At 48.5% G+C, this 23,485-nt stretch overlaps 1 protein-coding gene across 3 annotated transcripts in view; it reads right to left on the reverse strand.

Moving 5' to 3' along the window:
- LOC129707298 (protein CBFA2T2-like) overlaps positions 1-23,485 on the reverse strand; it is a 100,174-nt gene that overhangs the window by 16,391 nt on the left and 60,298 nt on the right. For all 3 annotated transcript variants that reach the window (XM_055652236.1, XM_055652235.1, XM_055652234.1), the window contains exons 2-7: positions 20,475-20,609; positions 18,917-19,146; positions 17,733-17,822; positions 7,277-7,455; positions 3,093-3,319; positions 817-905 (exon numbers count right to left, since the gene is read on the reverse strand). In XM_055652236.1, the coding sequence (XP_055508211.1) occupies positions 817-905; positions 3,093-3,319; positions 7,277-7,455; positions 17,733-17,822; positions 18,917-19,146; positions 20,475-20,609 (950 nt within the window). The remainder of the gene's footprint in view (positions 1-816; positions 906-3,092; positions 3,320-7,276; positions 7,456-17,732; positions 17,823-18,916; positions 19,147-20,474; positions 20,610-23,485) is intronic.

The following is a 23,485-nucleotide window of genomic DNA, read 5'->3' on the forward strand; positions in this document are numbered from 1 at the left end:
AGAGAATAAGCGCGGAAACAGGCCCTTTGGCCCACTGAGTCTGCAATGACCAGCAATTCCCACACATTAACACTATCCTACACACACTTATACCACTACATACACTTATGCCAAGCCAATGAACCTACAAACCTGTACGTCTTTGGAGTGTGGGAGGAAACCGAAGATCTCGGCGAAAACCCACGCAGGTCACGGGGAGAACGTACAAACTCCGTACAGACAGCACCTGTAGTCGGGATCGAACCTGGGTCTCTGGCGCTGCAAGCGCTATAAGGCAGCAACTCTACCGCAACACCACCGTACCACCTTTATGTACAGTCTTTTATCCAAAGTAGAGGAATCAAGAACCAGAGGGCATAGGTTTAAGGTGTGGGGGGAAAGATTGAATAGGAACCTGGGGGGCAACATTTTTTACACAAAGGGTGGTAGGTGTATGGAATGAGCTGGCAGAGGAGTTAGTTGAGGCATGTACTATCACAATGTTTAAAAAACATTTGGACAGGTACATTTGGATAAGATAGGTTTAGAGGAATATGGGCCAAATGCAGGCAGGTGGGACTAGTGTAGACGGGGCATGTTGGTCGCAGTGGGCAAGTTGTGCCGAAGGGCCTGTTTCCACACTATGACACTAGGAGGTTCAATCTGCTTCTGTCATTAATTTTAAACAGTGTTTAATTTTAAACATGACGATGAGTAATGGATTAAAAGCAGGGCAGTGAGTATTGAACATGGTAACTGTTCCAAACGCCAGAATACGCATACCGTTAAATAGTCTCCACCAACAATTCTTTGCGAGCAGGAGAATTGAGTACTCACATGATCCAAATGCTTCCATTCTTCTGCCCACTCTCGATCAGTCAGTCGGTGATCAATCATTTCTTCCTGATAGACCCCACGAGACCCTACTGCATCGGAAACAGAAAGAAGGAAGATCATGGTTTAAGGCATTTTAACAATAACATAACACAGTGAGGAAACAGGATCTTTGGCCCAACCTGGGTCATGCACACCACCGGATTATAGGGCAGATTCTTCCCAGTTTCTATCAGGCAACTGAACCATCATATCAACAAACTAGAGAGAGGTCCTGACCTACCATCTACCTCATTGGAGACCCTCGGACTACCTTTAATTGGACTTTACTGGACTGCATCTTGCACTAAATGGTATTCCTTTTACCCTGTATCCGTGGACAGCTCAACTGTAATTACGTGTAGTCTTTCCGCTGACTGGATGACATGCAATAAAAAGGTTTTCACTGTACCTCAGTACACGTCACTAACCCACAGGCCTGTTATTGCTGCTGCAAGTACGAATTTCATTGTTGATATATATTCCAATTAAACACACTTGACTTGATGCTTGCAGATGTTGGGTTACAAAGGAGGAGGCACAAAATACTGGAGGAACTCAGCAGGTCAGGCAGTTTCTCTGGAAAACATGGTTAGAGGATGTTTCGGGTCAGGACCCTTCTTCAGTCTCAAGAAGAGTCCCGACCTGAAACGTCACCCTCCATGTTCTCCGGAGATGCTGCCCGGCCCGTTGAGTTAGCTCAGCACATTGTGTCTCTACTCTTGCCTTGACTCGATACTGTGGGCTCAAGGGCCTCTGTGCCCACAAGATCAGCTGCAGGAACCCCACCCCCCGGGGCACAGAGGCTGATGGTGGATGGGCGAGGAGAGGGACAATACAATACAGTACAATACAAATTTATTGTCATTTGAGCCCCAGTGAGACTCAAACGAAATTTCGTTTACACAACCATACAAACAAAGACAATGTCCTACAGACATACACACAATTAAATTCACACAAACATCCATCACAGTGAACCCACTGTGATGGAAGGCAAAGTCTTTTCTCTCCCCTGCTCTCAATTTCTCTCCCGATGTCCAAGCCCCAGGCGGGTGATGATAAGTCCCACGGCCATTTTAGGCCGCGCGGGGCGATTTAAGGCCCCGCTCCCGGTCTGAAAGTACAAGGTTGGAACCCCCACGGGCGATGGTGAGTCCCACGGCCATGAAGCCGCGCCAGGTGATGTACGGTCCCGGTCCGGGTCGTTCCAACCCCCGCGACACGGGCTGGAGAAGTCGCGTTGCGGGAGCTCTGGGTTCACTGGGCCTCTGGTTCACTGGACGATCAGGATTGAGGTGATGGATGGAGGCCCTGCAGCCAGGACAATGGAGCTTTCTGGCCAGCTGTGGAGAGAGCTTCTATTGCAACATGCGCATAGTGGGTGTTACAATCTGTTGCTGCAGCAGAGGAATGGATCAATGGTCAATGGTTTTAAATTATCACGTAACTGAGGTGCACTGAAATTCTTTTTTTGCTTACATTTCAGTAAATTATTACTACGTATAAACACAATCCCAGATTAAGTACGAATTAAGACTTTGAAAATGGCACCAAAACTTGGCGACTTGTATATGGCCTCAATGAGATATTCCTATACACTGTGTACTTAATCAGCGATTGTGTTTATGGATAGGAATAGTTCACTGAATTGTAAACAAAAAAAAGAACTTCACTGTATCTCGGTACATCTGGTAATAAAAAACCACTGAGCCATTCATTCCTCTGCTGTAGCGACTGATTGTACATACTCACTGTGCACATACGGCAATACAGGCTCTCTCCACAGCTGCTCTTAGCAAAGATGCAAAGAACCAGCCAAGGCCGATGAGGGGAGACCTCATTGAAACTTACCAAATAGTGAAAGGCGTGGATAGGGTTGGTGTGGTGAGGATGCTTTCACGAGTAGGAGAGTCTAAGACCAGAGGCGATAGCATCAGAATAAAAGGGCACACCTTTAGAAAGGAATCTGTGGAATTATTTGGCACAGAAGGGTTTGGAGGCCAAGTCAATGGATATTTTTAAGGCGGTGATCGTGATTCTTGACTAGTATGGGTGTCAGGGGTTATGGGGAGAAGGCGGGAGAATGGGATTGAGGGGGAAGGATAGATCAGCCATGATTGAATAGCGGAGTAGACCTGACGGGCCAAATGGCCCAATTATGCTCCTATACATGAAAAGCGTTGAGGCGATCGAGATTGCTCCCATCCCGTGCCTCTGCCACTCGATGCCCCACTCACCGTGATGTCTGTGCCGGTCCCTGTATTCAGGAAGTCTCTGTGGGTCTCGGTATAGGTGGCTCATGGCCACGTCATCCAGGCTGTAGTGTTGCAGGGGGGGAGGAGTTGGGTGCAGTTGCCCGTTGGGTGGGGGTGGTAAGGAGACACTTGGGCTGTGCCGCTGGGCGGGACTGATGGTACACACCCTCTTGGCTGGAGGATCTCGGTCAAAGCCGTTCTCTTTGGTCCTGAGGGAAGAATATCACGTACATTAGTCAACGCTTTCAGAAGGTTGAAACACCGTTTACAAACACGACCTGTTGGTGAGGAGCCTCCACGAGAACATTCACTGCCCTTACAGTTGCCCCGAGAAAGCAGGCAAGACCAGGATAGTTTTCCCTGGAATGCCAGTGGTTGAAAGGAGATCTGATATATAAAAGGCATAGATATTAGTGTAGGCAAGACGCTGTAAGGCAGCAACTCTACCGCTGCGCCACTGTACCGCCCTGAATGTCATTGTATTGACAACGATACAATGAACTTCTTACTTGCAGCAGCTTAACAGGTTTTGGGTCAAGACCCTACTTCTGCAACCTTATAATCTTACACACACTTTCATATTCACCAACCTTCGCTGTTCCAAACAGAAAAAATAGACTTTAGCTAGATTTTTCTCTTGAGTAATATTTTCTTTTCTGCCAACACCTTTGTAATACTGAGTATAGGGTGAAGTTTAGGATTGGTTTAGTTTAGTTTATTGTCACATGTATCAAGGAACAGTGAAAAACTTTTTGTTGCATGCTGACCAGTCAGCAGAAAGACTATACATTATTACAATCGCCTGGTAGATAACTAAGGGAATAATGTTTTGTGCAAGATAAAGTCCAGTAAAGTCCGACTGAAGATAGTCAGAGAGTCTCCAATGAGTTAGATAACAGCTCAGGACTGCTCTCTAGTTGGTTATAGGGTGGTTCAGTTGCCTGATAGCAGCTGGGAAGAAACTGTCCCTGAATCTGGAGGTGTGCATTTTCACACTTCTGTACCTCTTGCATTGCCTGATGAGAGAGGGGAGAAGAGGGGGTGACCAGGTCTGGAACTGGTCCTTGATTATGCTGGTGGCCTTGACGAGGTAGTGTGAAGTGTAGATGGAGTCAATGGAAGGGAGGTCGGTTTGTGTGATGGTCTGGGCTGCGTCCACAATTCACTGCAATTTCTTGCAGTCTTGGATGGAGCTGTTCCCAAACCATGCTGTGATGCATCCTGATAAAATGCTTTCTACGGCGCATCTGTAGAAGTTGGTGAGAGTTGGGGACATGCCGACCTACCTAAGCCTTCTACAGAGGGTTCACTCCTACAGCATGACTAGACTTGCACCATAGGTCTCTGAAACATTTCAGTTAGTGGGACTCAATGTTGAGCCTAAGCCGAACCATGGACTGATCCAGATCTAATGGCCATTGTCATCAGCCTTGTCCAGTCATCAACAGCTTTGTCCAGTTCTGGTGAATTATTTGTTTCTGGTATTTCTATTCTGTAATCTGACTGGAATGTCAATTACTCCCCCACCTCCTCCACCCCCCTCATCCCCCCCTCGTCCCCCCTCATCCCCCCCCCCCCCCCCCCCCCCCCCCCCCCCCTCGCCCAAGCCACTCTCCTCTGCATTTTGAAACTTGGACAAATGCCGATTGGATCAGATCCAATCTCACTGAGCTCTCTCATCAGCTGAAACAAATACATACTGCATCACTTGAGGATTCCCAGTGCTGGATGGCAACATGGACTTCTGTACACTTGGCTCATCCAAAGCAAGGCAACACTACTTTAGTTTCCAAAAACAAAGTCTGTTTGTATTTTACTTTACTTTAGCGATACATCGTGGAAACAGGACCTGCAGCCCACCGAGTCCACGCCGACCAGCGATCACCCTATACACTAGCACAACCTGCAGACTAGGGACAATTTATAGACACCAATTAACAATAGACAATAGGTGCAGGAGTAGGCCATTCGACCCTTTGAGCCAGCACCACCATTCGCTGTGATCATGGCTGATCATCCACAATCAGTACCCTGTTCTTGCCTTCTCCCCATATCCCTTGACTCCGCTATCTTTTAAGAATTCTATCTAACTCTCCCTTGAAAGCATCCAGAGAATTGGCCTCCGCTGCCTTCTGAGGCAGAAAATTCCACAGATTCACAACTCTCTGGGTGAATTTTGTCCTCGTCTCCGTTCTAAATGGTCTAACCCCTTACGTATTCTCAAACTGTGGCCCCTCGTTCTGGACTCCCCCAACATCGGGAACATGTTTCCTGCCTCTACCGTGTCCAATCCCTTAATAATCTTATATGTTTCAATAAGATTCCCTCCTAAACCTGTACGTCTTTGGAGTGTGGGTGGAAACCGGAGCACCCGGAGAAAACCCACGCGGTCACAGTGAGAACGTACAGACTCCGTACAGACAGCACCTGAGGTTAGAATTGAACCCGGCTCTCTGGCGCTGTAAGGCAGCAGCTCTACTGGCTGCACCACTTTTGCAGGCCTGACAAATGTTTCCAGTACTAGTTGTCTTTACATTGGTGCAGGCAATTCAGAGCCAATGCAGGCATGGTCATGTTAGGGCGACAGTGGGAGAATCGCTGCCTTACAGCGCCAGAGACCCGGGTTCAATCCCGACTACAGGTGCTGACTGAGTTCGTACATTCTCCCTGTGACCACATGGGTTTTTTCCGGGTGCTCCGGTTTTCTCTCACAGTCCAAAGACGTGTGGGTTTGTAGATTAATTGGCTTCTGTAAAATTGCAAATGGTTCCACATGTGTGTAGGACAGTGCTACTGTACTGGGTGATCGCTGGTCAGCATGGACTCGGTGGGCCGAAGGGCCTGTGTCCCTGCTATATCTGTATGAGTAAAAACATTTTCACCCAGAGAGATGTGAATCTGCGGGATTCTCTGCCACGGTAGGCAGCGGAGGCCAATTCATTGGATGTTTTCAAGAGAGTTAGATTTAGTTCTTCAGGCAAACGGAACCAAGCGATGTGGGGAAAAAGCAGGAACGGGGTACTGATTTTGGATGATCAGCCATAATCATATTGAATGGCGGTGCTGGCTTGAAGGGCCGAATGGCCTACCCCTGCAATTATTTTTTCAGTTTCTACCTGTAAAGTCTAAGGTCACACCTGGAGGAACAGGTACAGTCAGATCATCGCATTACTCCAAGGGTGTGACCAACTGGCAGGGTGTAAAGGTTTATAGAACTGTTGTCAGGGCGGAGTGTTCGTTACTAGGAAGCACTGACTAGGGAGGGACTGCTTCTTTTGGGAACAGAAAAGGCATAATTGACGTGCATAAAATGAGGTTTCCCCACTAGCGAACGTAACTGGGGAGTGATGTTTATTGATTAGTGTCACTGAGTTATGCAGCATGAAACACGTCCTTTGGCTGACCCAGATACCTTATCTACGGTAGTCCCATCTTCTCATGTTTGGCCCATATCCAAATCCTCCCTATCCCCATGTACCTCTCCGTATATGTCTTTAATTGTTGTTATAGTATCTGCCTCGGCAGGGGCGGTAAGGTGGTGCAGCGGTAGAGTTGCTGCCTACAGCGCCAGAGACCCGCGGTTCGATCCTGACTACGGGTGTTGTCTGTACGGAGTTCGTACGTTCTCCCTGTGAACGCACGGGTTTTCCCCAGGTGCTCCGGTTTCCTCCCACACTCCAAAGACGTGCAGGTTTGTAGATTCATTGGCTTTGGTAAAGTTTATGAAGACATGGACAGAGGGGTCGAAGATCGACGCAAAATGCTGGAGTAACTCAGCGGGTCAGGCAGCATCTCTGGAGGAAAGGAAAAGGTGACGTTTTGGGTTGAGACCCTTCTTCAGACTGAGAGCCTGGGGAAAGGGAAACTAGAGATATAGAAGGAATCATAGAGGGGGGTGCAGCGAGAGAGCGTTAGCCTTGTGCAAGAGTTACCAGGGTTTAAAGGATTAAATTACAACGTCATTGTAATTTAATTGACTAGGTTGTTAATAGTACGGACAACATCTTCAGATGGCTCTAAGTTTGATATAGGGCCAATGTTAAGAATCCGTGGTCTGGGATTCAAAAAGGAGGTCTGGTCTTCATTTCACGTCACGTGTGTGAGGGAAAGGATAAACTAGAGGTGAGGGGTTGGCAGGTGTGTCGACCAGCCAGGATTCGACCTACCTCTCTGGGCTGCTCCTCTTGCCGTTCTCGTTGACCTCCAGGAGGTCGGTTGAGTTGACGGGCGACGTGGCGGTGGCATTCAGCAGCAAATGCTCGTGTTGTGCCAAGTACTGGGCTGGTGTCTGCTTGGCAGTGCGGGCACAGTGCAGCAGTTCCCTCTGCAACAGGGGCAAGTTGGCCTGGTGGAAGACAGAGACAGAGAGAGAGTTTAGATTCGTTTTACCTGGTCTTAGGCAACACAAAGCATTTCACTGTACCTAGGTACATGTGACAATAAAGTATCAACCATGTCATCATTTAGTTTATTGTTCTCACGTGTACCGAGGAACCGTGAAAAGCTTTTTGTTGCGTGCCATCCAGTGAGCGGAAAGACTATACATGATTACAATCGAGCCATCCACAGTGCACAGATAACGGATAAAGGGAATCACATTTAGTGCAAGATAAAGTCAAGTAAAGTCCAATTTATGATAGCCCGAGGGTCTTCTATTAGGTAGACGGTAGTTCAGATTTGAAGGTTAATTGGCTTCTGTAAATTGTTCCTATTGTGCTAGGATAGTGCTAGAGTATGGGGGTCAGTGGGCCGAACGGCATGTTTCTGCACTGTATCTCTAAACTAAACTAAAAACTAAAACTAATCTCTGCATTCACCAGTCAAGCTGTGAATTGTCCCTAGTGTGTAGGATAGTGCCAGTGTATAGAGTGATCGCTGGTCAGCGCAGACTGGGTGGGCCGAAGGGCCTGTTTCCATGCTGAATCTCTAAACTAAACTGATAATGGCTGGCACTGAAGGACTTGCTCCCATGTAGTATGACTCTATGACTCTACTTACAAATACAGAACCCTGTTACAAGTCAGCCAACTGTAAAATTTACTTTAGTTAATAAATAGCGTGCATCTATAATAGCAACCAGATAAAAGCAAGGATTTCTGTTTCGGTACATACGACAATAAAACTCGCTTGCTGTGAAATAATCGTGAAGTGTAGAGTGTCACGCCACTCTCAGCAACACGTTGCATGGGTGTGGTATGGTGCAATGTATATATGATTATGTTACCTGGACAACCAAGTCTCAGAAGTCGCTATTAACTTACTAGGAAGATTCAGACTGAGTCAAACGGAGGACCAGAAAAGGATGAGACCATTCAGCCCGACTCTCCATGCTGTTGCCATTTGCACAGCAGTTTGGATCAGCTTAAAAAGTCTGGAGTGTTTTATTGTTATCTATCTATACATAACTAAAACTCTGATCTTGTTATCTTCCAGTTAGGCGGTCATTCTATTTGCACAAAAACAGTTCACGATAGCGCTACGATTTTTCGCCAGTTCACTCGCCATTCTCCTATGCTGACATTGCACCAAGTTTCGTTCCGATCGGTTGAATGTCGTAAAAGTTAGCGAGGTTTAAAAATCTTAAAAATCGCACGTGCGCAGATCGATCTCATCTTCTGCCTTCCAGCGCCGCGCGGATTAGTCTCTCCCCCTGTCACTCCCCGGGACAGCCCGCCCCTTCCTGCGCCATCGCGTCTTTAGTGGAGCTGAGGATGGCCAGCGAAAGTTTCCAACGGGACTTTCGGAGCCGCCCTGCCCCAAGCAGCAGCCCCGCCCCAAGCAGCAGCCCAGCGTTGGAAATCCGACCCAGCCCAGCATGGGAGGCCCAGCCCAAGCGCAGTCGGAGATATCGCCGATGTCGGCAAACGGAAAGCGGAGACTCTGATCCCAGTGGAGGAGAACGACCAGCGACCACCAAACCACCAATTCCTGCCACTACCCCTCTGGTCCCCCTCGCTGGCTCCTCCCTCTCCCCCGTGATGCCCCCCCTCTCTTCCCGTCTTCTTTTCTCCACACAGCTCACCCACCCCCCCCCCCCGCTCAAACTCCCCTTCCCCCACAAGCCCCATTACACACACCCCTGACCCCCCACAACCCCCCCTCCCCCACACAAGACCCCCCCCCCGCTCACACACACCCCTAGCCCCTACAACCCCTCCGCCCTCACACAAACTCTTCCCCCCCCCCCCACCACCCCTCCAACCCCCCCCACACCCTCCTCCCCCCTCCAGCCCATACACACCTTCCCTCCCCCCCACACCATCCCTCTTCCCCCTCCTACACCTCCCCGTCCACATACACCCCTCCTCCCCTCCCACCCCACCTGCCCACACACCCCACTTCCCCCCCCCCCCTCCTCCCCTCCCACACATGAAGAGGAGGGGAGGCAGTGCTTGGGGATGAGTGGAAATGAGCTATGGGTGAGTGGTGGAATATTGCGTTGGGGAATGGGTTGCATTGGGAGAACAGACCTCCTGTGTGACTGGGACTCAAGGGGTCCCACTTAGTCCAGTATGTACCAAAAGGGAACAATGCAATTCTTCCCTGCAGCAGCACAACAGGGTTGTAAACATAGTTATGCTGTTTGCAAAATGATGCCGCAGAATGGCACCATTCTGAAGGGTCCTGACCGGAAACATCACCTATCCATGTTCTCCAGAGATGCTACGTGACCCCTTTTATTACTTCAGCAGTTTATGCCATAATATAAGGGGCTTTAATGCAGACTTTAACTCTACAATGTGGATTCAAGGTGAAACTCTTCTGGTTGAATAGCCCGCTAATGTACACTGAACAAAAAGACTATTTACTGATGCCTGAGTAATGATAGCCCATTGGCATAGTCATACCGTGCAAATAGCCACATCGGCCCAACGTCCCCATGCCAACCAAGATGAGTCAGTGATACAACATGGCTGCAGGCCCTTTGGCCCAACTTGTCAACGCTGACTAAAATGCCCCACCCACACGAGTCTCACCTGTCCAACTTTGGCCCGTATCCCTGGGAACTTTCCTTTCCATGTTTCCTGTCCAAATGTCCTTAACCCTTTTGGTTCAGTGGTTAATTTAAGATAAGAGTGTTAGCACGGAGACCTAAATGTGGTTTGAATTGATAATCTGGAAAATACACGGTGAAAGGGTTCACAAAGAAACCTGTCCTCTCAGCAGTAACTCCCAGAGCCGGCTTTAGTGCAGAGATATCCTGCCTGGAAACGCCCTGCTACAAGTTCCTGCACGTATCCTGTGGTCAGGTAGCAACGTGTGTGTGCACATGCAATCACATACACGTACATGCGAACACTCACACACACAAAGCCACATGCATGCGCGGACACACACACACACAGCCACACATACAACGCATACAACCACATGTGCGTACACGCAGTCACGCGTGTGTGCGAACACACAGTCGCACACACACACATATCCACACACTGCCTCACACACACACAGAAACACAGCCACGCACAGTCACACACACAACCAAACGTGAACATACACACTGCCACATGTACACACCTACGCGCAAAAACACATACATGAAGGCGCGCACGTGCATAAGACACACAGCCCCGCACACCCATTAAACACACATACACAACCACACGTGCACATACACACAGCCACATACGCACACTCAAACACGAGGGCACATACATACACTCTATACATATACCCATCAACACATAAGCACACACTCGTGCCTGCATGCACTCACCTCTCACACCCACATGCATGCACTAAACAATGCACACCCACCCACCTGCATACCCACACTCATGTTGCACACTCACAAACACCCACACATACATGTGCACACACAGACATGCGCACAAGCATGCAAACCTTCACATCTGCACCTGCACTCACACAAACATGCGCCTGCAGTCATGTGCGTACACACACCATCCCCACACGGACACTTGCAAACTCTGCACAAGTTTCGACTCAACAGCCAGCTACACAGTTATGCAGATAATCGCACGGCAGCAAATGTCCCTGGGCAGAATCAAAGACAATGAAAGCTGGCTAATGTTGATGGGAATGGGTTGCAAAGTCTGACTGGTGCTAATGTCAGCAGTGGACCCGGTAATTGAAATGGCTTCCATTATCTATGCACTGAGTAATGTGACACGCTGCAGATTGCAATAGGAGTCGGAGGGTTACATTAGTGTAATGAAAGGCAGAGTCGGAGCAGGCACATCCAGCTGCTTCCCTCATTGACGATTCAGCTCAAACACCCAAACACATATGGTCGCTGTCATTTGCTCTTCCCTTGGAGAGACGGTGATAACGTTTCGAGCAGAAAAAAATCTTCCCATTCAAATGATTGCCGCTAAGTGATATGGTGCCCATATGGTGCGAGATACTTCTATGGGAAATATACATTTACATTGTGGCTTCACACTCAGGCTCCGCAAGAGATATGACAAACACACACGCACAGACACATAGATACACACACAGGCATGCACGCACACGCATGCACACACACATAGATACACACACAGATATGCACATACACACACATATACACACACAGATGTGCACACACATATACACACACACATAGATATGCACACACACACAAATACACACAGATATGCACACACACATATATATGCACACACATGATATACACACACATACACACACAGATATGCATACACACACACATAGATATGCACACACACACAAATACACACAGATATGCACACACACATATATATAGATATACACACACATAGATATGCACACACACAGGTATATGCACACACACATATATACACACACACAGATATATGCACACACACATAGATATACACATACACAGATATACACACAAATATAGATATACACACACACAGATATACACACACACATAGATATGCACACGCACAAACAGATATACACGCACACACACAAAGTCGAGGCGGAGGGAGGTGCTGGCGACGGTGGATGTGAGGAATAGGTCCAGTGCCTGCAAGGTCGGCTGCAGGAGACAACCCCGAGACACAGAGCGGTCGGGCGAGGAGAGGGACGTCGGGTCACGGGCCAGCAGCAGGCTGGGGCTTACCTGCATCGGGGGGGCTCCAGTGCTTCCAGCATGGGGACTTTGGACTGTTTTATTTTCTTTGTAAATGGCGCCAAAATATGTCGACTGTGCATTTGTGGTTTGTGCAAAAGAATCTCAATGTGTTGTGATAGATCATGCATTGTCTTTCCACTGACTGGTTAGCACGCAACAAAAGCTTTTCACTGTACCTCTGTACATGTGACTATAGACTCACTGGGCATAGGTGACAAAACTACTGAACCATTGAACATACACGCACACACACGCACACATCATCCCTTCCAACTTTAAAAAAAAACATTTTTTAATCAAAACTATTTATTAAAATATTAAAATAGTATTTACAATACAATTAAACAAAACACCACCATAATACAAGACGAACAAATATGCTAAGCAACTGCAAAACAACTATATCGCAATCCTTGTCCAGGATACATTCAACCCCCCTCAGTGCCCAGCGGTCGAGGAACTCCCTCGGGGTGCCCGTAGACAGGACGTATTCCCTTTCTATCCGCACCCGGGCATGGACGAATCCCCGGAAAAGGGGCAGGCAGCCGACTCGGGTAGAGCCCTCCACTGTCTGGCGCCATGACTCGTGGATGGCCATCTTGGCCAGGCCCAGGAGCAACCCAACCAGGACACCTTCAGCCCTACCCTCTCCCCTACGCACAGGGTGTCCAAAGATGAGACCCTTCCATCTTGTGAGTGCAGATCCCACAAGAAAGGCCATTCAGCCAAGACGGCACGGCAATGTGCAGCCTTGCCACTGCAGAGCAAGTCAACCCTAATGTCTTCAATAAAAACCAAAGCCGTTTAAAATCAATGTATGAATCCAGCAAAATGATGATGCTGAAGATAGACCCAAGATGCTGGGGTAACTCAGCTGGTCAGGCAGCATCTCTGGAGAAAAAGGAATAGGTGACGATTTGGGTTGAGACCCTTCCTCAGGCGGGTCAAAAGCTCTGAAGAAGGGCCTCAACCTCGAAAGGTCACCTATTCCTTTTCTCCGAAGATGCTGCCTGACCCGCTGAGTTCCCAGCATTTTGTGCCCATCTTTGTGTGAACCCAGTATCTGCAGTTGCTTCCTACACACAAGATGATGCTGCTGAGCATAAAAAGGTGGAAGAGTTTGAGAAGTGGGTTTTTAGTTGGAGACACAAGGAACTGCAGGTGTTAATTTACCAAAAAATACAAGGATACAAGGGGGGGGGGGGGGGGGGGGGGGGGGGGGGGGGGGGGGGAGGAGTAGAATCCAGAGGTTACAACCCAGTGGTATGAATGTATATTTCTCTAATTTTGAGTAACTCCTGCATTCCCTCCGACCCCCCCCCTCCCACACCCTCATCACCCACTAGTTCCACTGTCTGCATCCTAATATCCCTTCGTTATCACCTCTTCCCCAGCCAACAGTAGGCCAATCCTTGGTCATCTGTTGCCGGTCATGCTTTGTTCCAGCCTTTTCTTACCTCCAGTTCCCTACCCTATCCTTTCAGTCTGAAGGAGGGTCCCGACCCGAAATGCCACCCATCCTTTTTCTCCGGAGATGCTGCCTGACCCGCTGAGTTACTCCGGCACTTTATGCCTATCTTCATTCAGGATGAGTCACTGGCTCACGTGCCAATTGGTGTGCCAGAGACTTTCATCAGGCCAACATTGGACTGGGGCCACCATGTTACTACTCTGCTCCACTTCACTGAGAACATCGGTGATTGCAGAGTGATTTACGATGCCTAGATCTCGGGGAAGGCGCTGCAAAGATCCAAGTCTCTTATCTCTATCTGAGTTGTCCCCACCTGTCGAGCTGAGAGCAATGCTCCCAGCAACAAGGAAATAGTACGTATTTTGACTTGCAGTAGCAGTTTCAATTGGGTTTAATGTTTAACTGGCAAATTAAGATGTTCCCCCATTAGGCTTACACAAAAATGATTAAACATCCAGGTGATTCAATCTGCCTATTCACGGCCGAGATTAACTGAAGGACAACTCTAATTGTTCACAAATGCAAATCCTCTGGGTTGGTCACAGGCTTTTTTTCTGGGGGTTTCTGGGGGTTTCGTTTGTGATAAGGCACAGTATACGATGAGTATCGAACCTGAAACCTATCAGCAATTACCTAATTTGTCTCATAGTCTTGTTTCCATGTGATGATGGTGTTGCCTTATCGTCTGGGACAGCACAGTGGCGCAGCGGTAGAGATGCTGCCTCACGATGCCAGAGACCCGGGTTTGATCCTGACTATGGGTCCTGCCTGTGCGGAGTTTGCATGCTCGGCCTGTCGTCGGGAGGGTTTCCTCTGGGTGCTCTGTGTTCCTCCCACATCCCAAAGACGTGCGGGTTGGTTAGGTGAATTAGCCTCTGTAAATTGCCCCTAGTGTGTAGGGAGTGGACAAGAAAGTGGGATGACATGGAACTAGAGTGATCAATATGGTTCATGAAAGAAGACACAAAATGCTGGATGGGTCAGGCAGCATCTGTGGAGAACATGGATAGGTGACGCTTCGGGTTGGGACCCTTCTGCAGACTGAATGCTCGGAGGTGGGGGGTAATGGGGAAGAAGGCTGGAAAGCATGAGGGGGCAGGTAATACAGGTGGGGGGGGGGGGGGGGGATTAGATAGGCAGTTAGTTGGACAAAGTCCAGAGATGAAAAGTTAAAAGGTGTAAGACAAAAGGAATTGAAGAGTCGCAAATTGTGAAGCTAGAGGAAGGAATGCAGGTGGAAAGGGAGGAGGAGGGTGAGGGGGAAGAATTAGATGGGGGTCCAGGTTGGGCACAGGGGAGATGAGGGGGAAGAAGGGGAGTGTCCATGGGGGAAGAAGGAGGGTTATGTAGTTTAGTTTAGTTATTGTCATGTGTACCGAGGTATATTGCGCAGAAGGTTAAGGGGGGACTTGATAGAGGTCTTTCAAATGATGAGAGGGTTAGACAGAGTTGATGGGGACAAGCTTTTCCCATTGAGAGTAGGGAAGATTCAAACAAGAGGACATGACTTGAGAATTAAGGGACAGAAGTTTAGGGGTAACATGAGGGGGAACTTCTTTATTCAGAGAGTGGTAGCGGTGTGGAATGAGCTTCCAGTGGAAGTGGTGGAGGCAGGTTCGATTTTATCATTTAAAAATAAATTGGATAGGTACATGGATGGGAAAGGAATGGAGGGTTATGGTCTGAGTGCAGGGACTAGGGGAAAATAATTGTTCGGCAGGGACTTGTAGGGCCGAGATGGCCTGTTTCCGTGCTGTAATTGTTATATGGTTATATAGTTATAGTTACCTAGATTGGTGAATTCAATATTCATATTGCTGGGTTATAAGTTACCCAAGCGGAATACAAGGTTAACCTCCCCCAGAGACATCAGCAATGGAGAGTGAATCAAGAGTCGATCTACTATCTACCAGCACTACAGGCCTGGCTTGTTGCCGTGGTAACGAGAACCAGCCCAGAGAGGTTGTTGCCGAGCCTGGCCTCTGTTCACTCTGTGGAGCAAAGCAGAGGGAGTCGGACAGAGGGCCGGTAAGCGGACCAGCGGTTGGAGACAGTGCAGGGTCTCAACGGTGGAGGCCCGGCGGCAGCCTGGGGCTGGGCTGCATCCCGACCACTGGCCCGGCTCACTCAGAGAGGGAAGGCTGCCGAGCCCAGGCCCATGCTCACCCCGTGGACCGGAGAGCGGGTGGAGGGACCCAGCGGCGGGTGCTGGACAAGGGGTCATAGAAACATAGAAATTAGGTGTAGGAGTAGGCCATTCGGCCCTTCGAGCCTGCACCGCCATTCAATATGATCATGGCTGATCATCCAACTCAGTATCCCGTACCTGCCTTCTCTCCATACCCCCTGATCCCTTTAGCCACAAGGGCCACATCTAACTCCCTCTTAAATATAGTCAATGAACTGGCCTCAACTACCTTCTGTGGCTGAGAGTTCCAGAGATTCACCACTCTCTGTGTGAAAAAAGTTCTTCTCATCTCGGTTTTAAAGGATTTCCCCCTTATCCTTAAGCTGTGACCCCTTGACCTGGACTTCCCTAACATCGGGAACAATCTTCCTGCATCTAGCCTGTCCAACCCGGTCCGGTGAGAAGGACTTACCTTCTGCGCCCTCGAGGGTGGCTGTGGGAGGCGCCCCCTGGGGAACAAGTGCTGAAGGGGGCCGTGCAAGGAGAGGGACGATGGTTCACAAGACAACAGGAATGGAGGTGATGGCTGCCACGGGCCTTTGTGGCCAGCTGCAGCTCGGACTGTAAAATGGCGCCAAAATGGTGCCTCAAGCATGCGGACTCAGTGGGCTGTACACTGTGTACTAACTGTGGGAGTGTGCTTATGTACATAAATCTTACTGCTCTGTATGTAAAAATCTATTTCACTCTACCTGGTACACGTGACAATAATTAATCCATTTTACCGGATTCAATGCAAAACAAAGATTTTCACTGTGCCCCGCCCGGTACATATAGATACACGTGGCAATAAGATATCATCCTCAACATCATGTCAGAAGTGACTGCCAATTCCAAAGGATTATTTTGGACTTCCCAGGAATTGGAAATTCCCCACCCACTAAAATAAAAATCCAACCAAAATAAAAAATGCAGGAATTGTAACCTATTTCTTCTGTTATATTTAATCTTTTACAAAATTATTGCTGATAGGTGTAAAGGTTTCTTCTTCTTCTTGTGTGTGGCGTGCACAGTCTAAAGTCGTAGGACAACTTGTTCTATTTGATCTTGTTTGATTGTGCACGTCGGGTTGATTGCGTTTGTCGAAACAGGGCGGACCAGGGCAATCTCCCACAGGTTGGTGGGTAGCAACGATGCAATGGAGTAACCAGGTGTTCGGCTGATAAGAGATCAGGGACCTGTGTTGGATGTAGTGGGTGGTCAATAGGTGGGGCAGATGAAGGGTTGCGGGTGGAGGGGTTCACTTGATAAATACTTCCAGAATGTGTCCAATGTTCTAGCAAGCTTGCCCTCCTCTGTTCAATTACTGTTTCGATTAGTTTAGAGATACAACCTGGAGACTAGGTCTGCGCCGACCAGCAATCCCCGCACACTAGTTCTACGTTATCCCATTGTCGTATCCACTCCCTACACGCTAGGGCAATTTACAGAGACCAGTTAACCTGCAAACCAGCGTGTTTTTAAGAGTGTGGGAGGAAACCGGAGCACCCGAAGAAAATCCATGTGGTCATAGGGAGAGCATAGAAAATCCATACAGGCAGCAGCAATAGTCAGGATCGAACCTGGGTCTCAGGCGCTGTGAGGCAGCAGCACAACCGCTGCACCACTGTGCTGCCCATTATTTTGGTGTGCGCGATTCTTTGAAGAGGAACAATCATAGTGCAAGGAACTTTCTTCATGATCATAGCCAAAAAGTTAATTGCAGAGTAGTTAGCTGAGGTGTGCTTGTGTAGTTCGACATGGGACCTGCATTGATAACTAACTGGTTGTCAGGTATATTGGAAACACAAGGAAAATAAAAACCTTTCCATCACCATTTCCATAAAAATGCCCTCTCACGACACATTCTTAAACTAGAGGAGACTGCATTACCTTTAGAAAAGGAATTACAAAGGGCCGCAATGGGAAGTTTGTTGCTTCTTGCAGCTTGGAGTGAAATTCTTCAATGGTCACCGTTGAATTCTGCGAGTGCAAGCGAGAGAATAAAAGAAAGTCAGATAAGTGAGTCCATTAAGTGCCCAGTTAAGCGTTTAAAAATAAAATTCAGACTTGAATGTGACTTGTGTATTGATTCAGTGTAGTATGATTCTGCCTAATGTATAGTCGGATCACTGAAGGCTTATATGGTTCGGCATGTCCCCAACAAATCTCACCTACTTCTACTGATGTGTGGTTGAATGCATTCGGGGTGCATCACGGCACGGTTCGGGAATAGCTCCATCCAAGACTGCAGGAAATTGCAGAGAATTATCCAGCCCATCACGCAAACCGACCTCCCTTCCATCAACTCCATCCACACTTCACGCTGCCTCGGCAAGGCCACCAGCATAATCACGGACCAGTCTCATGGACCGGTCGGTTACTCCCTCTTCTCCCCTCTCCCATCAGGCAAGAAACACAAAAGTGTGAAAATGCACACCTCCAGATTCAGGGACAGTTTCTCCCCAGCTGAAGGCAAGTGAACCACCCTCTCACCAACTAGAGAGAGGTCCTGACCTCTGATCGACCTCATTGGAGACCCTTGAGCTATCTTTAATTGGGCTTTGTGTGCAGAAAGAAACTGCAGATGATGGTTTATACATAAGATAGACACAAAGTGCTGGAGTAACTCAGCGGGTCCAGGCAGGATTTCTGGAGAAAAAGAATGGGTGACATTTTGGGCCGGGACCATTCTTCAAACTTCCCAGTCTTTTTCTCCAGCGATGCTGCCTGTCCCACTGAGTTACTCCAGCACTTTGTGTCTGTATTTAATTCGACTTTACTGGACTTTATCTTGCACAAAATGTTATTCCTTTTACCCTGCATCTGTACACTGTGGACGGCTAGATTGTAATTGTGTGTAGCCTTTTCTCTGACTGGATAGCACGCAATATCAAGCTTTTCATGATCCCTTGGTGCTGGTGAGAGTAAGAAACTAAACTAGAGCCCTGTTTTTACTGTCCTTTCCCCTCTGCAGAAATACCCCACCCCCCGCTGCTCCCCCACCCTCCCCCACATGCCCTCCCCAGACCATCACTCCCTCCTCTCCCCCCACACCCCGTGGTGAAGTTACTCACCACCAGTGCCAGCACCAGGCTACGCACACGCTCGCCGATCTCGGGCGAGATGTCGTTGCCAAACTGCTGCAGGGTGGTGAGGAAGCGCTTGAGCTTGCTGAGCTGCCGGGCACCGCAGGTAGCAGGGAGCTGTTGGCTGGCGAGCAGCGGCGACGGGCCATTGGTGAAGCGCTGCGGCGGCGAGGGAACCCCGTTCAGCGCAGGGGGAGAATGTTCCACCCCGTTGGGCACTGGGGAGAGAAGCACACACGCACACACACACACACACACACACACGTGTGCACACACGCACAGATACATGCATATGCATGCACACACACACAAACCGAGATACACATACGCACACAGATGCACACAAGGACATACACACAGTTACACACACAGATACAGAGATACACACACAGATACAGAGATACACACACAGATACATGCATGCACACAAACAGATACAGAAATATACATATATACATACATACACAGAAAGATACAGGCAGAAACATACATGCACGCATACACACACAGGTACACATACATATCCACGCACAGACACAAACGCACAGGTGCATGCACAAACACAAGCATGCATGTAATAACATGCACAGATACATGCATGCACACAAACATAAAATACACACACACCACACACACACAAGTAAACCCAGTTAGTCATAAAACCAAGTGATTATTGCCATTTGTGTAATAAACTTAACTCTAACTTAATTAACAACTTGTTTAAAAGACAGTGAAATAAAGAGTTTGCATTTTCTTGGATTCCTTTATTTGAGACTGTGAGTTTCCCTTGGGCGTGCGCTCCAGTTTGTTCCCACATGCCTACGATGTGCAGGTTGATAGGTTAGTGGACCGCTGTACATGGACCCTAGTGTGATGGTGAGTGGTAGAATCTGAGGGTGGAGTTACTGAGATCGTGGGGAGAATACAATGGGGTCGGATGGGATTAGTGTAAAGTGGATGTTAGAGGGTTGCCATGGTCTTGGTGGGTCTCTTATTTTAATCTAGCTTAGAGATAAAGCATGGAAACAGGCCCTTCAGCCCACTGAGTCCACGCCAGCAATCGATCACCCGTACACTCGTTCTATGTTATCCCACTTTTTCAACCACTCCCTACACACGAATCCGGGTGCTCCGGTTCCTTCCTGTATCCCAAAGACACGCAGGTTTGTAGGTTCATTGGCTTCTGTAAATTGTAAATTGTCCCTAGTGAGTAGGAGAGTGTTAATGTACGGGGTGATCGCTGGCCGGCGCAGTCTCGGTGGGCGGAGGGGGCCTGATTATTTGTGCTGTATCTCCAAACTAAACTAAGCACACCGCAGCCCAGACCCACACACAACACAACACCCCCTGAACACACACGTCAGTATAAATCAGTGGGGAAAACAATCTTGGCACTGGTATTTGTTAACAGGCCCTTCTCGTCACAGAAACTCATCCCCACTACTCAATGGTTTAGACGAAGAGTGCAGAACGCCGATATGATTTTCCGCGGCAGTAACGCTCCCCGGAAGCGCGGTCAATGCACCGGCCACTGATGGGAACCGACCTGGGGTGAAGGATGTCCTCGGTGCTCCTTGGTTCCCTGTTGGCGGAGGGGCCATGGCTGGTGGAGTAGCTCTGGACTGAGTCTTGGCGTCCACAGGAGATCCTGGCATCATGGGGCGCTTCTTCTCTCCGTTGACTGTTCAATGACACAAGAAGAAACATTTTTCAACATTTATCTCAGGACATTTTACACCGGGGTGTCCCCCCCCCCCCCCTGAGATTGGATTAACCCATTGAGTTTAGAGATACAGCAGTAAAGCAGCCCCTTCGACCCACCGGGTCCGTACCGGCCAGCGATCCCCGTACACTGGAATGCTACTGATTTGACACAACATTCCTGGTCAGGAAAACGATACAGAAATGGAGGGCGAAGAGTTTGAGTTTCACAAACTCACTGGAGTTTGAAAGGATGAGTGGGGAACCTCATTGAAACGTACCGAACAATGAAAGGTCTAGAGAGAGCGATGAGGAGAGGGTGTTTCCACTAGTGGGAGAGTCTTCAATGAGGTAAATAGTAGTTCAGGACCGCTCTCTAGTTGGTGTTAAGATGGTTCAGTTGCCTGATAACAGCTGGGAAGAAACTGTCCCTGAATCTGGACGTGAGCGTTTTCACACTTCTATACCTTTTGCCCGATGGGAGAGGGTGAGAAGAGGGGTGCGATTATGCTGGTGGCCTTGCCGAGGCAGCGTGAAGCATAGATGGAGCCTGCGGAAGGGAGGTTGGTTTGTGTGATGGTCTGGGCTGCGTCCACAATTCTCTGCGGTTTCTTGGATGGAGCTGGTCCCAAACCATGCGGTGAACCCACCCCCATGAAACGCTTTCCATGGCGCATCTGTAGAAGTTGGTGAGAGTTATTGTGGACAGAGGTGACCAGAGAGGTGAGAGGAGCACTGAAGGCTGGAACTGAACATCTGCCTGCAGCATGCGTTTTGTGATTGAGTTGGTCGAGATTGTGAGATAATTAGTTCCAGACCATTTTAAACGGCCACCAGAACTCCTCTCCGTGTCGTAACACTTTCTGTTGAAAGGGCCACACAGAATTATAAAGAAGCTGTTCCTGCCCTTTCCTGGAAAGGCAGTAATCAAAGGCGGATAAACATTTACTGGTACAACTGCGCGACTGACAGCAGCACATTTTCCATCACGGGTTACGCATGTAGGATAACAAGGGAGGTGACCACTCACAGAATCACACAGTGTGGAAACAGGCCCTTCAGCCCAACTTGCCCACACCGACCAACATGTCCCATCTTTACACTAGTCCCACCTGCCCGCTTTTGGCCCATATCCCTCCAAACCTGTCCTACGTATGTACCTGTCTAAATGTTTCTTAACATCCACCACCTTTTGTGTGAAAAAGTTACCCCTCAGATTGCTATGAAATCTTTTCCATCTCACCTTAACCTTATGTCCTCTGGTCCTCAATACCCCTACTCTGGACAAGAGACTCTGTGCATCTACCCGATCTATTCCTCCCATGGTTTTATACACCTCTGGAAGATCACGCCTCATCCTCAGACATAGAGCACCAACACCCAACAGATGGGCCAAATGGCCTGGTTTTGTGCTGTGGTTCCCATTATATCATACCAGCCATGGATGAATTCCCAATCTTCTAGCCTACCTTATTCTGGCCCTTGCACTTGTTCTAATCTGCACTTTCCCTGTAGCTGTAACACTATATACTGCACCACCTTTCTCTCTTTTGCACTACCTGACGTACTTATGTATGGTTTGATGTGCCTGGATGTACGGGGCAAGTTTATTTACACAGAGGGTGGCGAGTGCCTGGAACGAGCTGTCGGGTGGAGGCATTTACGATAGTGGAATTTAAGAAGCTTTTAAATAGGGAATGGATATGCAGAGAATGAACGGGTATGGATTTTGTGTACGCAGATAATAGTCAGTCTTAGCATCGAGAGCTCGCAGTCTCGGGAGAGGTTAGTTGGGAGCTCTAACGCCACAGAGGCTCGACCATCCCTGATGCGGGGTCCGATCGCTGGCGCGGGGGAGCTGACATCTCCACCCGATAAAGCAGTTGATCGCCCCGACGCGGAGAGCCAAAACGCCGGGGGCTACGGGAGTCAAGATCGTCCCGTCCAACAGAGGGCGCGAGGCCCCCTGACCACGGGAGAGCAAAGGGAAGAGATTTGAACTTTTTTTCCGCCTTCCATCACAGTGAGGAATGTGGAGGAGTCTCTGTGATGGATGTTTATCTTAAAATGTGTTTTGTGAGTTCTGTTGCTTTTTATTTGTATGACTGATTTGGCAAATGAAATTCCTTGTATGGTGCCAAACATACTTGGCTAATAAAGTATTATTGTGATTGTGTGATCAGCATGGACATTGTAGGCTGAAGGACCTGTTTCTGTGTTGTACTGATCTATGTTTGATGGATACCTCACAAAACAAACATTGTCACTATATCACATTACACATGAATAAACCAAAACCAATAGTTAATATTCCACCATTTTAAAGTCTCCAGTGACGGCTTTTCACACTGGGCAGCACAGCTACTAGAGCTGCTGCCTCACAGTGCACTCACTCCTGATCACGACTGCTGTCTGTATGTGGAGTTTGCACATTCTCCCTGTGACCGTGTGGGTTTCACCCGGGTGACCGGATTCCTCCCACTTCCCACAAAGATATGTGGGTTTGCAGGTTAATTGCCCCATGATGTGCAGGAAGTGGATGGGAAAGTGGGATAACATAGAACTGGTGCAAACAGGTGATCAATGGTCATCGCGGCATCGATGGGCCGAAGGGCCTGTTGCCATGACGTATGACTCTGTAACTCGGATAAATCAGGATGTGTGCAGCTTCATTGACACTCCATCTAAGAATACAGCTTTCTCCCACAGCACCTCATATTTCAATTTGGGCAGCTTACAACCGAGCAGGCAAAATGTACAGAAAGGAACTGCAGATGCTGGTATAAACCGTAGACACTAAATGCAGGAATAACTCAAACTTCTCCAGAGATGCTGCCTGTTCTGCTGAGTTACTCT

This window comes from Leucoraja erinacea, chromosome 21 (assembly GCF_028641065.1).
Source record: "Leucoraja erinacea ecotype New England chromosome 21, Leri_hhj_1, whole genome shotgun sequence".
Lineage (NCBI taxonomy): Eukaryota > Metazoa > Chordata > Chondrichthyes > Rajiformes > Rajidae > Leucoraja > Leucoraja erinaceus.